The 16,802-nt window shown below is 44.1% G+C and overlaps 1 protein-coding gene across 1 annotated transcript in view; it reads left to right on the top strand.

Annotated features, from left to right (window-relative positions):
* Nucleotides 1-16,802, top strand: part of RTN1 (reticulon 1) — a 194,702-nt gene that overhangs the window by 164,041 nt on the left and 13,859 nt on the right. The window contains exons 7-8 of the mRNA XM_040331957.1: nt 13,396-13,603; nt 15,354-15,492. Coding sequence (XP_040187891.1) covers nt 13,396-13,603; nt 15,354-15,492 — 347 coding nt within the window. The remainder of the gene's footprint in view (nt 1-13,395; nt 13,604-15,353; nt 15,493-16,802) is intronic.

A 16,802-nucleotide genomic window follows, 5' to 3' on the forward strand; every position in this document is an offset into this window, starting at 1 on the left:
GCAGCATCACCATCATTGCTTCCATACTGTGCCCTCATTGCAACCCCCCCCTCACCATCATTACAGCCCCCCTCACCATCATTGAAGCCTTACTGTGCCAAACAATGTAGCCTCACCAGTCAGTGTGTGCATTACGCACATCGGGCATCTCTTGCTCCTGCTGTGTCACGGAGTTCACTGTGAAAAGTTTGGGCGCGCTGTGAAAAAAGTCCTGCTGTCCTAGACCAGCTCATGTGATAGACAGAACACTGCCTCTATCACACGAGCTGGTCTAGGAGGAGGACGGGACTTTTATCACTGCACGCCTAAACTTTTTACAGTGAGCTCCGTGACACGGCAGTCTCCCGCTGTGTGTTACAACCGGCGCCGCCCCTGCACCCACTGCTGCCCCGAGACCTGGCCTTGGTGGCCTTGTCGGGAATCCAGTACATGGGTCTTCAAACGTTCTAAATAAAGGGGCAGTTTACTGACCTTAAGGCTTTAGGTTGGGCCAGTGGCTGTAAACAATGCCTCATCATTGTTTTAGTGGGGGGAATAGCATCCCATTGTTGGCATCAGTGGGAGCAATAGTGCCCCATTGATGGTAGCAGTGGAAAGAAAGATGCGCCATCATTGTTGATCTGTGGAGGATAAGGGCAAGGGCCAGATAAGGGCAAGCAAAAGGCTGCATCTGGCCCTCGGGCCACGGTTTGGAGACCAATGCCCTCATACATTGAAGCTGAACTCATTTTGGGATAAAGTTTTTACAAAAATAAAAGATGACTATTGTATTTACCCCAGTGTTTGTTCCATCTCTGAGAGAGCTTGTTCTTTTGAAAAACAACAGATTTACTAGCCAGATCAGCAATGTAAATAGAAAAATAATGAAAGCAGCCATCACATCTAGGAATTGGTAATCTGCAATGTAATAAATGTTTGTTTTTGGGTTTAATGCCACTTTAAAGGAAGCCTGTGCTGAAAGGAATATAAGGCTAACATTTTTGACTGGTTGGCAGTGGCCCTAATGGGGGGCAGCATGGCTTCTAGATGGCCGCCCAGGCAGAAAGTTTATTCACTGTTCCATGCTGCCTTATCACCTCCCCCCTGAGGAAGTCCATCCAGCACATGATTGGCCGCACAGACCTGAGAACTGTCACATAAGAGGAACAAGAAGGATTCATCCTGCACTTGTACCTCTAGAGGCCAAAATGGATAATCGGGGGACACTGCTAGCGGTGACACCTCATGCAACAGGTAACAATGAGCCAGTACTTTATCATTTGAAGATAGTTTTCATTCGTAGTCTGTGAAAGACAGCAGGCCCAAAGTTTTAGGGACACACAGTTCCCTTTTACCAAAGTGCAATACGCATAGGATTGCCACCTTTTCATGCCGCATTTTTTTTTTCTTTTTTTAAGGGGGAACTCTGTGGACCCTGGTGTAAAAGGGAACTCTGCTGTAAGGGGGTTTCTGCTCACCAAAGCTCCCGCTTACATCAGAATTCCCAGCATTCCCCCTTTAAATCATGGTTCCCAAGGCCCCCCTTACATCGGAGTCCGCAGAGCACCCCTTGCATCTGAGTCCCCCTTACCTTTGTGTACTCACTTGCTCAGGGGCAGGAGAGAGAAGATAGGGAGGGGGCCTATGCACTTGGCGGTTGTGGTACTTCGTTAGTTGGGGAGCATAGGTGTGTGCAACCCGGGCAGCAGGGGTAATCTGCGCCACACTGGTGATTAGGATGTGCCAGGCACTCCTAAGTTGGGGGGGGGCCACAGTCCACTTTGAAAAATGTGTCTGGGTTTTAGGCCGTATGAAACCTGGACACATGATTCAAAACCCGGATCCTGGATTGGTGGCAACCCTAAATACACATGGTGGTCCAACGCATTGCATTTATTGCAGATAAAGGGGCCGTGTAAGTCCCCAAAATGTTGGTTTTGCTGTTTTTTCATAGAATATGAAATAAAAAATCAAAATGTCAAACGCAATTTGGAGTGCTGTTTCATCGTTTCCCGTCACATGGGGGAGGTCGCATGCTCTCACCTACTTCGAAGTCCCACTGCATTGATGGGAGAGTATACCTTGCTGAGGAGGTAGGCAAAGTGACAGTGCCTCTTTAATTTCCATAATTGCTGTACAGATGTGATGTTACATGGCCATGTGTAGGCCAGTTAGTAGCAGTGCAAAGTATATGTTCACAGGAGGCTAGAGCAGATTGACAGAGAAATTGGCTCATCAGTCTGCTGCTTCTCTTTTCACTGTCCAGTCATGCGGTAGGGCCAGGGAAAAGACATGTAGGTATTACTAAACAGATTTCCTTCCTTGCCCATGCTTCCAATTCATTACCTCACTAGCTCAGCTCACCCCGCTCCCTCCTACCAGAGCTCCTATTATTCTGAAAAGTTAAAGTCTAGAAAGCTGTTGAGTCGCTGCTGGGAGGGGGAAGCAGGATGAACGGAGCTGCTTAGAGAACAACTTGAAGGACTTAAAGCGGGGGTTCACCCTAAAAAAAAAATCTAATAATACATGGACCGACCTAGGAGACCGACAGTATGCTGTTGTTTGTTTGTGTTTTTTTTTTTCCGTACATACCATTATAGGGCTATTTTCGGCCCCCGGCTTTCCCTCGGGAGTGGGTGTTCCTAATCACAGGCTGTGATTGACGTGCTTCTGACCGGCGCATACTGCACGTCACAAGTTGCCAAAGGAATCCGAACGTCGGTGCGCATGCGCCGTATAGAGCCGCACCGACGTTCGGCTTCTTTCGTCAACTTTCTGCACCGGTCGGAAGCACGTCAATCACAGCCTGTGATTAGGAATGCCCACTCCCGCAGGGAATAGTGATGGACAGGGGAGAAACTGCTGCAGTACTAAGGTAAGGATCGGCATTAAAAAAAAAAAAAAACAACGGATTAGTTATTGTCTCTGCCTGCTAGTTTACTTGAGCAAAAGTCAAAATTTCGGGTGAACCTCCGCTTTAAAGTGTTACTAGACCCACAACAGTCAGATCAGTGTGTATATGCAATACAGCATGCTTGTTATACTTATTGTGGCACCTAAGGGGTTTATCCTCTGCATTGTATAAAAAAGCTGTTTGATTCTGTCTTCTCTGATCCTTTTTGTGCTATAGGGGGCACTCTGCACATGCTCAGTTTGTTATGTATTGCTAGAGAGATGTTTTTTTTGCTTGGGAGGGTGCATGTGATCGGCACTGCCCAGACACAGGATTAGGGGACCTGCAGCCTGATAGGACTGATAGAGCAGAATGAAACTCCTCCTACAAGCTTTAACCAGACACTGACATAAGTCACAAGACTGCTATATACTGCTGATGAGAAAGGGCATTTAGCAGTTTATATTTCTTTGAGAAAGCACTGTGTCAAGCACGAAACATGTCAGAATAGTACTTTAAAGCCCAACTCTGGGCACAAAATGTTTCTCCCATGCAGTGGGGCTGTGCCCGCATTGCGCGGTTTATTTGCTTGTTTTTTTTCTAGGAGAGTGGAGATACTTGCCTGATCCTCCAGTCCTTCCAGCAAAAGTTTTGGCACCCCTGCACTCCAGCAGTCTTAAATAGTGGACTGTTTCTGACACCATCCCGCCTAGAACAGGCACAATAGACCAGGAACAGTCCACCACTGGACTGTGGGGGAGCACCACTTTCCAAAGGATTGAAGGATCAGGTTAGTATAAGCTTTTGCTCACCCCTAGACAAAACAAGCAGTTGACCTGTGCAGTGAGGGCACAACCCTTATTGCATGGGAAAACACTTTTCTTTGCCTAGAGTTTGGCTTTAGAGTAGATTGCAGGTGCAATGTAAGGATCATGCAGACACGTCCTTCAGCTTTGTGCCCATAACTCTGTACAGGCTTTCCCTTCCAAAATCTGGAGGAAGTGTCAATGGACTACAAGGGCACACATCAATGAAGTTGATTGTGCCTAGGTAGCGCCTTAAAAATGTCCAATTCATCTTGAATTCCTCCTGATAAAAAGCAAATCACTTCCTGGTATGTGAGGGTGCCTAGGCTCTTCCGTGTTTACAGCCCCATAGCTGTATATTTTCAGGGTGGGATCGAAGATACTCCTGAGTTTGACTGCTAGTCTTTGGAAATAAATTTGGTGATGTCACTATTGGGCTGCTCACTGTCCTTCTTGCTAGAGGCTCTGACATGTGGAAGCAAATCCCTGCCTCTACCAAGATGACACGCCTCCATACAGAGGCAAGCCAATGTATGGTAATCCAGTAATAGGGAAAAATCATCTGCAAGAAGACCATAGGCAAAAGTAGTGACTACTCCATTGTCTACCTTTTTGGCTCCGCTCCCAGAGTTCAATTTCTCTTTAAGACTAGTGCAACTTCTGAATCAACTCAAGTCGCACACAATTGCATGACATTCTTTTCAATGCTAGCCATTCACATCAATGCAGTGCAGCTTCAATGAAGCTTTAGGGAAGGGTACTTGTGCTACTTTGGTGCGATGCAGTGCAGCACCTGTACTGCAAAGTCAGATCTGAAATCGCTTTCAAAACTCATCACACTAATGTGAACCAAGCCTATATGTTTCTTACCTCAAATGTAATATTGCTAAACACTATTGTGTCGGCATTTGCACCATAGTGGGGCTGATGTACTAAAAATCAGACTGTGCACTTTGCAAGTGCAGTTGCTCCAGAGCTAAGTAAGGCCTTGTTCACAGCAGCCTCTGAATTGCAATGCAGCAGCTAGTATTCAGTGCGGTCCAGCCAAGATCAGCGCAGTGATGATGCTCCTATCTCGATGCATCACACTGGCCCAGATTCAGGTAGGGGCGCGCACTGATACGGCGGCGCAGCGTATCATTTTTACGCTACGCCTCCGTAAATTACTGGAGCTACGCTTCATTCACGAAGCATTTGCTCCGTAATTTGCGGCGGCGTATCATAAAAGGGGCCGGCGTAAGGGCGCGTAATTTAAATGATCCCGTAGGGGGCGTGGATCATTTAAATTAGGCGCGTTCCCGCGCCGAACGTACTGCGCATGCTCCGTCGGGAAAATTTCCCGTCGTGCATTGCGGTAAATGACGTCTCAAGGACGTCATTGGCTTTGACGTGAACGTAAATGGCGTCCAGCGCCATTCACGAACGAGTTACGCAAACGATGCAAAATTTGAAAATCGCGACGCGGGAACGACGTCCATACTTAACATTGGCTGCGCCTTCTAATAGCGGGAGCAGCCTTACGACGAAACCGACTTACGCAAACGATGTAAAAAACTACCGTCGGGCACGCGTACGTTTGTGAATCAGCGTAAGTATGCAATTTGCATACTCTACGCTGACAACTACGGGAACGCCACATAGCGGCCAGCGGCAGAATGCACCCTAAGATACGACGGCATAAGAGACTTATGCCAGTCGTATCTTTGGCTAAAGTCGGCGTATCTAGCTTTCTGAATACAGAAAGTAGATACGCCGGCGCTACTTAGCAATTACGCTGCGTATCTATGGATACGCAGGCGTAATTGCTACCTGAATCTAACCCCACTGTTTTTTGTTTTTGTTTTTTTTTCAAACAATCTTTATTGAGATGTCACATAGACATTTTTATTAGGTTCAGTTGCTGGGTTTGCGGTGCGAGGAAGTGGATTACCTCGCAATGCACTGCGCTGTTAAAAAAAGTACTGCGTGCTGTACCTTTTTTTTTTTTTTTTTTTTTTTTTAGCACACACCGCCCTCACACCACCGCAACGCAGCTGTGTAAAGCAGGCAGATAGGGAGACAAGGCATTTTGCAATGTCATGCCTTAAAACTGCACTCGAATGAGCGTCCAAAGTAGTCCCACTGTATTTGGTGTGAATGGACCCTAAAAGAAGGAAAGCTTCACTTTGCAAAGAATACCCATGACAAAAAGAAAATAAAAAACAGCATTTTTGCTTGCGTATTACTAGATGATGGAAGTCGGCAGAGCTTCCCCTCATTTACTAAACCCTGGAGAAACTACACTTGCACAGTGAACAGTCTATTTGCGTTTAGAAAATCAACCCTAGTGTGTGGTGAAATAAGTGGACTTTTAGTGGCAGAGTTTAGTCCTGGCTTAGACATTGAGCACTACTTTGTGGAATGTGGGAAAGGGATTGGTTCTTCTCTACACCCACATCCTAAAGTTTTCTCCACTAATGACCTAACCAGGGACAGATTTTATGCATAGCCAACATAGGCCATTGCCTAGGGTGTCAGTGGTGCCTGGGGTGGCACACAGTTACATGCACATTATTTCCTTACTTTGAAGAACATACACTATATTGCCAAAAGTATTGGGGCACATGAACTAGTGCGCAGTCATGTTGTAACAGGAAGGGGAAATCCCCAAACTATTCCCACAAAGTAGGGAGCATGAAATTGTCCAAATTGTCTTGGTATGTTAAGGCCTTAAGAGTTCCCTTCACTGGAACTAAGGGACCAAGCCCAACCCCTGAAAAACAACCTCACACCATAATTCTCCCTCTACCAAATGATTTGGACCAGTGCACAAAGCAAGGTCCATAAAGACATAAATGAGTAAGTTTGGGGTGAAGGAACTTGACTGGCCTGCCCATTGTCCTGACCTCAACCCGATAGAACACCTTTGGAATTAATTAAAGTGAAGACTGCAAGCCAGGGTCTCACGTCCACATCAGTGCCTGACCTCACAAATGTGTTTCTGGAAGAATGGTCAAACTTTCCCATAGACACACTCCTAAACCTTGTGGACAGCCTTCCCAAAAGAGTTGAAGCTATTATAGCTGCAAAGGGTGGGCCAACTTAATATTGAACCCTACAGACTAAGACTGGGATGCCAATTAAGTTCTTGTGCACGTAAAGGCAGGTGTCCCAATATTTTTGGTAATATAGTGTAGAGTAGAGATGGGGAAACCAGATTGCCATGATCTTGGGGGGGGGGGGCCCTCCTATTGTTGCTATCTCTGCATAGTTTGTGCCTTTGTGTTGATGGAATAGTATACTATGTATTTGAAGTTCACCTACTATAGACACAGCTAGAACTGAACAAGTCCTTTTACACCCACCTGTCCATAGAGATGATTGGACCTTCTGATCAGGTCCGCCTAAAAAACTGACAGGAGTACCTGATTGGAATGCTCATCTGAAAGAGGTCTAGTGCTACCAAAATTTGTGTGTGCTGTAAATCCCCCCCCCCATGTTTTCTGTAATATATATATATATATGTCCAGCCTTTATTGTATGCCTTGGCTCAGCTAGAGTGGAAGGCTGACAGAAGCTTTACAGTGCTGAAGTTTATAGCACTGCAGAGGAGAAAGAAGATAATATCGGGAGATAAGATAAGGCACAATCCTTCAAAGTTTAACTCTTCTTTGTCTCTCTGGCAGCAGGGCTTGTCCTGTCGCCTCTCCTTTTCTTTTCTTCCTCCCTAATCTGGCCTTCCTCAGCACAGTCCTGTTGTTTCTTCTCCGCTCACAGCAGTAAATCTTGAGTCTATCCGCAAAATGGGCCTCTAGTGACTCACTGATTATCAGGACAGTGTTGAGAATACAGGACAACTGAGGCTTTGCAGCGTAGGACGAGACGGTGCCATTTGTTGGATTTTAAACAGTAGAGGCACTTAATTGTTAACATTTTAAATAGCTATACCTGCAAAAGGGGCCAGTAGGAAGTAATCAATCGAGACTTTAGGAACTACGTCGGAAAAACCATCTGAGTTTATTCCAACAGGAAAAGTCGTATGTACAGGGCATTACAGATTTTTTTTTTTTTTTTAGGTGGAAAACTTTATTTAAAGAATTTCATTCCTATTGTATGTCAATACAGTGTGAACAAGCATGAAGTAGGCATCTTGGCGCGTGTATAACAATCTGTCAAAAATTTAATTGTAGCATTTTCTGTCATTTTTGACATGACATGTTCTCTAGTTTTTAAAGTTACAAATGGAATGTCTTGTTGTAGAATTGAAGTAAAATATAATGGTAAAGCTCACACTGTATATAGAACAGAAAGAACTGTATACGCTGTATATACCATCAGGCACTCTTTGCCAGTACCTAGGACAGCAAAGTCTCTGTCGAAGGGCTTTTGTTTTGCATTCCCATAGAAGTGTTGAAGCAGGTCAGATGCAAATCAGAAGAAGGTCAAATGCACTTGTCAGTGTTAATTCACATTTCAAACTGATGTTCCTCTTTAGCCATTGACACAAGCCCAGAGCCCATTGACACAGGTCCTTGGTGGGGGCAGCACCCGTCCACAAAATATACAAATTGTGGTAACTATTTCCCTCGTTGTTTCCCATAATACAGTAAATATGAAATCGACAGCTTGGTACATCTAGGTCTTTTCTTATCATCATGAATTTGCAGGAGTGCCAAATCAGGGGTATAGAGGAGAGACAGCTGTAGACAGGAGTTGATCAAATCAAGAACCACCGTCCAAAACTGTGCTACCTGTGGGCATGTCTAAAACGGCTATCCTCAAAGCATTCTTCCCATATTTCCCTATCTAATGCAGTAATATTTGCATGCCATTGTTCCCAAAGTCTATCCATCTTTGGCCCCTTTCACATGGGGCTGTCCGTTTTTGATGGACTCTGCTTGCTCATCAGGGATCGATCCGTTGATCCCCCGCTGAGCCGGTGGATGACAGGTCCGTCTCTGTTCACTGTGCAGAGATGGACCTGTCAGAGCTCTGCTCTCCTCTATGGGGGATTGGATGAAAAGAGATGGACCTGTCAGAGCTCCGCTCTCCTCTATGGGGGATCGGATGAAAAAGGACCGCTTGTCCATTTTCATCCGATGCGCCAGACAGATGGAAAATAGGGTTTCCATCTGTCTGCATTTAGTGGATCTGATGTCAGCGGACATGTCACCGCTGACATCCGTCACTCCATAGCGGTGAATGAAACATTCATTCAGGTCCACCTAAAAAACTGACAGGCAGACCTGAATGGTCCGTATGTGTGAAATGGGCCTTAGGTGACTGAACACTGCGATGAGCCAAATAAAGCGCAGATAAGGGCTTAGTCAAAGCCTCCTGCTCCAAAAGCTCCTCTATCGGGTCAGTTTCGAGCGTAGGGGGATTCGGACACTGGGAATGTACAGCATGTTGCAGTTCGAAGTAATGGAGGTACATTCAGTGAGGTAGTCTAAAATTAGACAACAGTGCCCCAAATGATAAGTGTTCCTGTAGGCATAACATCCCTCAGTCTCTGTACACCAAATCTAGCCCCGACCTGTGGGTCAGGGAGCATAATAATGTGTGGAAAGGAGGGATTACCCCACAATGGTTCATAAGGAGACCAATGATCAGGCTTGGCAAACTGAGTCCTTACAGCTATCCACACCTTCAACGTCATTCTAGTAGGGATTGGAAGGGATGGGTAGGCCCTCGACCCCCTGTATATCAGATTACCTAGTTTTGTAAGTGATCCCAGTAGGGCCACCTCCAGGCAGGCCGCCGCATTTGCTCTAGAACTTACAAACCACCAGCGGACTGTGAGAAGTACTGCTGCCCAGAATTAGACTTGATAGTTAGGAAGGGCCAACTCACGATAACTAACCGGGAGATGGAGGGCGGACCTCGCCAGACGCAGAGCAGCACCTGCCCATAGGAAGGAACTTACACAACTGTCCACTTCTCTAAAGAAGGTTTTTTCAACCATATGGGACAATTGCGGAACACATAAAGGAGTTTAGGGAGGAAAATCATTTTTAATATATTAATGCGACCCAAAACATTTAGGGGTAAGTTTAGGGCGGAAACAACTAATCGATTATGAAAATTGTAATTTCATAATCGATTAATCGGCCAGTAACATAATGGGGTTAAAAAAAATAAAATTAGCCCTTTATAGTACAAAAAAGCAAATGGCTACTGTAAATATTACTTTCACTGTCCCACAGTAAAAAAATGAACCTCTTACAGTAGCGATTATTTGCTCTTTTTGTACTTATTTTTTTTAACCCCATTATGTTTCTTAACATCTCAGGCCTGGATTCACACCTCTGTTTTTTGGTGCTTTTTGCAGAAACACTACAGTTCATTTACATGTTTTCCTTTGGGACACGTTCACATCCATGATTTTTTTTCAGCTATATTTAGCTGCGTATTTGGAAAGGGCAAGGAGTTTTTAACGCAAAGCGGTGCTATTTTTTTATAATTTTTTTTTTGGTTCAATATATTTCAATGGAGAAGCTGCAGAAAAGCATGTAATGTGTTTTTGTGTCAATTTGTGTTTTGTAATCAAATTGGCCCCAAAAAAATGTAAAATGCTATTTTTTTTTTTTGCGATTAATCGAAACAATAATCGGCCAACTAATCGATTATGAAAATAATCGTTAGTTGCAGCCCTAGGTAAGTTACACCAGGAGGTACATCTGTCTTTTAATTGTAATAGTATGGGGTGGATATTCAGGTTGTAGTACTTGTCCAAATCCCTGGACACCTTCATACCCAGATACTTAAATTCCTCAACCCATACCAAGGGGATAGGCAAAGCCGAGCTCCTGGCATCTAAATCCAGTGAAAACAAAACTGATTACTTCAGTTTATCTTGACACCTGATAAGTACCCAATCTCGTCAAAGATAGAGTGATCTGCAAGGAGGAGCTTGCGTCTCTTAGGTAGAGCAGGGTATAATCCGCATAGAGAGAAATCTTCTCCAGTGTGCAGATTCGCCAACCCTCGACAAGCCAGGAGTTCTGTATAAGAATGGCAAATTGGCTAAAATGCTAGAGCAAATAGACTCGTGACAAAGGGCACCCTTGCCTCTGGCCAGGGGGAATAGCGCTGAGATCCTGTCATTAATGTGAACTCAAGGTTTGGGAGTTCTTTACAACATTTCCAACCACTGGAGAAATCTGGAGCCAAATTCAAACCTACATAACACACTCCAGAGAAAGGGCCACTCAACCGAATCAAAGGCCTTTTCTGCGTCCAACAAGGCCACCACCCTTGTACCAGCATTGTCATGATTGGCCGAGAGATTGAGAAAAAGGCGACGGATATTCCAGTTACTTCCTTAGCCTGCCAGGTGCTAAGGATGCGCTCTCCAGAGCCAGGATGTGTACATCCATAGATGCACTCAGCACCGTTAAGCCATACCCCCGCTCCCTGTCCTCACAGGCGTGTGACTGACAGTAGCAGGAGCCTATTGCTCACGTTGCTCTCAGTGTCTACTGTGAGACCAAGAAGCGAGGGGAGCAGGGCTCCAGCTGGGACAGCCTTGGTGCGGTGCTAGAATCTAGGTAAAAGGACAGGTGGGGGGGGGGGCAGGGTAGAACAGGTAGCGTGGGAATTTTTTACCTTAATGCAGACCGTGCATTAAGGTAAAAAAAAAATTTGACTTCAGTACCTTCTATTGCTCTCAGCCTCCTCCAAATCTCCACATTCCCTGGCTGACACTAGCTCGGTTTTTGTTTAGATTTATTGTATGCTAACAAGAGATTCAATTTGTAAGTAGTTATTTGTCTTTTAACTAATACATTTCAAATTTTATTACACTATCGGTGATCTCTCTCCTTATTCGAGCCATATAGACCTACAGGATGAGATTCCCATACTTCCAGTCTGATGTGGAGTACCATCGACACCCCCCCCCCCCCCCCCCCCCCCCCGATTGGATGATCCATTGTAATACTATTGTGCCATGCCGAACTCCTATAATTTGGGTTCAACGCTTCTGGTAAGCGGCAGGATGTACCTAGGTGGTGGGTTCACAAATCACATTCAGTTAAAGTAACACGTGTGGACACCATTGTTTGAGCATATTGGACTGAATACATCTGTGGGTTTGATGTATTGTTTCATTTTAAATGTATTAATTCTATTTACGCATATTTTTTGTTTATGAACGTTTCCCATTGCACAACTGTTTTTTCCAAGTTATATACAGTTGCACTTTGGATTGGATGCACTTTGAACACATCTGTGGACTTCATATACTGTATTGTTTGATCTTGGACTTATTTTATCTACAATCTATAATTTTTCAAATAGCGTAACTATATTTTTTTTAGACATGGGTACCTTAAATTAAAGTTTTACTGTACAAGGTGGAGAGAAGAGGGTTTCTTTTCTTTTTTTACTGGTTTCCTTTGAGATGGCAAACAAGACTGCATGAGTTTTCATGTTTAGGACTATAGAGGAGGTGACAGCAAGCAGACCAACATCCCTGGCATAGTATGGACGGGGGGATAACAAATGTCCAAATGCCAGTGCCAGCTCCTTGGCAACCTATTAATGGTCTGTGGCATTGGATGTGCCTTAAGCCCGGTACGCACTTTACCTTTTCTTTTTAATTCAATTAACGGGTTGAGCTCCACATCAACACAAGCAATGTCATTAGACATAAACAGAAAACAAAAAGCCGCGCCACAAATATTACAACATTTTTGATAATAATCTCAGAGGATAGGTATTTTAAAGTCCATATACATGTATCTTGCACCATGAATCACTCTCAAATTAATACAAGTCCGTAGGAAGTATGGCATAACACTTGAGTGATTAGCATAGAACTCCTGCTGAATGGATCACTGCAGAAAATATCCTAAATTCCACACCACCAAGTGACATGTATGGCAATATAGGTGAACACTCCACCGGAATAAGAGGCCGCTTACCAGAGGGCAAGCAAATCGAGCATTTGGCTATAGCCCAGCCGCAGCCTTTAACTCCTCAGGACCCAGGATGGAAAGGGTTAACAGCAGGCACTCGATGGCAGCTCGCTCCAATTCATTCGGTTAGGACATAAAAGAGAGATGCACCATAGCGTGACTCCGTTTTACAAAAGGTTTATTTAAAAATGATGAGATATACTCGCAAGCATAAAGATTTAAAACAGTGTGTAAAAATCAAACAAATGCCAGCCGGCATACAAGGAGCCCTCCTCCTCTGCGTGGTGATGTCACTGCGTAGCCTCCCAGATGCGTTTCGTCATCAAAGGACGTTATCAATGGGGGGGGGGAGACATTGTTTTTTCCAATGTCATTAGACAGGCTTCTGTTGAACAGACAGCTGTACACATGGACTGAAGTTTTTTTTTTAATTCCTTCTGTGTACCAGGCTTAAAACTCAAACTTTCACAAAATTGGTATTTGGTACCAAGCACGTGGTATTTGGTACCAAGCAAGGGGGGTCCTGGGCCCCCAGCAGGTGGGGACTTAATTTGGTGCTCCTCTTGCATGGGAATTTTGGTTTATACAAAATTTTGTGAAAGAGGCTTTAATAAATCATAAGTGTCAAATGGTTTGAAATGCTGTAAGTGATACTGTGTGCATTATAGATAATCTGTGAATTGTTTGTGTTAAAGCTAAAATTATATTGGGCACAGCGTTTGAAGTACAATACAGCTACATTAAGTAAAAATGATTTCTGATTTTGAATACAAAGCAATTGAATAACTAATTTTATACCTATTTTGATCTTTTATAGCTATTGACCTGTTATACTGGCGGGATGTGAAGCAGACGGGAATTGTATTTGGAAGTGTCCTTCTGATGCTCTTCTCCCTGACCCAGTTCAGTGTGGTCAGTGTCATCGCCTACCTAGCACTTGCTGCCCTCTCAGCCACAATCAGCTTCAGAATCTACAAATCAGTTTTACAGGCTGTACAGAAGACCGATGAAGGCCATCCATTTAAGTAAGTCATTTTAGCTAAATCCTTTGCTTATGTCAAACACAAGTTAAAGTGGAGCGGAATTTAAGAAATTAAGATTTGCTAGTTGTGTCTAAGCATAACTCTGAAAAATTTAAATTTACATTTTTGTCTTGAATTTCTAAAGAATAACAGCACACTTACTGGTACGTAAGTGTTCCTGGGCCTCAGCTGTATAGCTACAGTGTATTATAAAGGTACTTCTGCCTCTAACTAGTATTTTCAGGAGGCGTGAAGTGAGAATTGGTGATGTCACTGTTCTTGTTTGAGGCTCTTGCAACCCTACCAAGATGGCAGCCTGGAATGGCAGAACGAGGCATGGTAAGTCAGTGATAGAGAGGATCAGCTTCAGGGGGGCTACAGACAATGGTCACTAGTCCCTTGCTCTCTGCTTTTTTAGAAGAGCTTCCAGAGTCCTATTTATTCAGGCAAATGATTGTGCAAAGTGCAGTAACCCAAAGGAACCTTTACATTTTGACATCTACCCATAATGTTCTCAGATAGAAAACTTTCCACTCCCAGCACTCCACACCTACACCAGCAGCAACTCTGTACTTGCATGCAACACACATACTGTATATCTAATGCAGTCTTTGGCAATAAGGTTAGCATTGATCTCTCTGCCCAATGGGGCACTTTATTACTGTTAAACAGTGGCTTGGCACTAAGGCATAGTAGCAGCGTGTAGGACAGGGCTCAAGTCCTGCGGGAACGCGTGGGAACGGAGTTCCTGCACTTTTTTCACAGCAGGAACTCAGTTCCCTTTTGCAGGACTAGAGCAGCCGAGCCGCCCGAGCCAATCCTTCACTAAGCGGTGATGCCCAGCTCGAGTCACTGTCAGAGGCAGGCGAACCTTAGTAATCCTTTATGTTACTGGCCGCTTCCTGTATATGGATTCATCAGGTATTGCGGCATCGAGAAAGTGACGGAATACCCGCACACTACCCAATGAATCCATATACAGGAAGCGGCCAGTAACATAAAGGATTACTAAGGTACAGTGGATCGAAAAAAACAAAACATGCGGTTTAGTAATTATGCATATGAGCGTATAATTTTTTTTTTTTTTGGTGGGGGGAGTGGATCTTGGATGGGAGTTCCCACACTTTTTTCCCCAGGACTTGACCCCTGGTGTAGGAAGCATGGTACATGAAACATAGTACATTTGCTGTATGCCAGTTTGCTTACCAACAGTACTAATGCAGTTTTATGAAGGAAGGATGGAGCTGGATTAAGACCTGATAGGTGGAGGAGGACCTCATGGGAGCCTAGGTCCTTGTTGCAGTTGGGACCTCAGAAATTCTGCGGTGACTACCGTACTAAGCTTGAGTTGGGTCCTTCTCTCTGTCTTCTTCAGATAGTCACATGGCTCCAAGTTTCTGCATATTAACTACCTTTTATTGTTGATATGACGAAGGGAGGTGGATAAAGCAAAAGTAGAGCCCAACAAGCTCCCTCTTCTTCCAAGCACACTAAAACATTGCTCTCCTTCCCTCTGCAACTAACAGTAGTGATGTTGGTTTCACTAATACAGTTACCCAATGAGCAGGCTGGAGATTACAGCGAATCTTAATGAGTAGCCAAACTCTTTAGGTAAAAGTTAGAGCTCCAACCTCTGGTGACCACCAGTCTGAGAAAGCATGCTTTCCAAGTTTGAATGTGTTGACATGAAATCTCTTTTAATAACTTTGACAGACTCCAACCATTAATGAACATTGCATGTGCTTTCTTGCAGAAACTATTTGGATGTGGAGATCTCCCTTTCCCAAGAACAGATCCAGAAATACACAGACTGCCTACAGGTGTACTTAAACAACATAGTCCGAGAGCTCAGGAGACTTTTCCTGGTACAGGACCTGGTTGATTCATTAAAGGTATGACTGATAACCATCAGCTTATATGGTATTACTGATCATATCCACATAAAACCACACTGGTCCTTCCTCATTAATTAATATATAACAAATAATAAATTCTGCCTTGCTCACAGACACCAGGCAGATTCAGACTTCAGATTCCTTACTGTCAGAATGGAAAAATTGCGGGGGGGTTATATAGGGGAGGAACTCAATTCTAATTGGGTTTGCAAGTCTCAAATCACCTGTGGTGACTACATAACCCATTAAGTAATTAAGGCTTTGTGTCCCGTGATGTATGAGCAAGAAAATGGCTTTACACACAGGCATAATATGCTAATAAATCAAATGTTCTATTTTTTTTTTTTTCATCGGTCTGTGAAAATACCAGAAAACACATATATTCGTCTTCCATTCAGAGGCGAAATAACCGATATTAGTAAAATTTTGATGGAGCCCTCTGGTGACCTTTTTATTTAACACCTGGCAGTGTCAACTCTATCAATACTGCCATTGACCTAAAGCCGAAGTAAACCCTGTTGCCATATTGTGCAAGCATTTTTCTGTTATAAAAAGATGGTGCACATATAGTAAGCAATAGAAGTAAAATTGCACTTTAAAAATCTAGTTTACTCTGCCTATTTTGGTATACTTGGTTCCTTGCTCTTTTGCTTTGCGAGAGCTGTATAGCATTTGTTCCAGAAGTTTGTATTCATAGCAGAAAAAAAAATCACCTGTTTCCATCACATTGTTCCCTCAGTGACCGGATGTGCCAAGAAATGCCTTTTCCTGGCGGGGGGTTCTGCAGCATTTTTACCAACAAGGGAGCGAAATCTCAATGTCCTGACCAGGGTGCTGCAGCATCATGGAAAGAGGTGTATATTTTAACTCTGTCGCTGGCAAGGTGAAACAAGTGTAATATTGACAAACAAGGAGAGAGGCGCCTCTGGGTGCAATACTTTAAAACAGTTAAATTTTTAAAAAAGCCAAAGGTTAAAAACCACTCACATTTTGGTGGTCAAATACAGGCATGTAGATGCGATTCTCCAGAAGGAGAAGTAGATGTCATCTGGTGCGTCTGGTGGATTTCTTCCTCGGGTCCCTGGTATGACGCTGTGAAGTGAAGGGGATCAGTCCTTCTGCCGCTGATGGTATCCGGTGGACGGGGCGATCCTCAGCAGACACTGCATGCGCGGGTATACCGATGGGAGATGATGTCACCAGGCAAGCGACGCGTTTCCGAATGCTTGGCAGCGAATGACAGGGCTGCCGCATTCCTTTATCAAGCTTGATAAAGCAATGCGGTATACCCGTTCATGCAGTGTCTG

This window comes from Rana temporaria, chromosome 13 (assembly GCF_905171775.1).
Source record: "Rana temporaria chromosome 13, aRanTem1.1, whole genome shotgun sequence".
NCBI classification, from domain to species: Eukaryota; Metazoa; Chordata; class Amphibia; order Anura; family Ranidae; genus Rana; species Rana temporaria.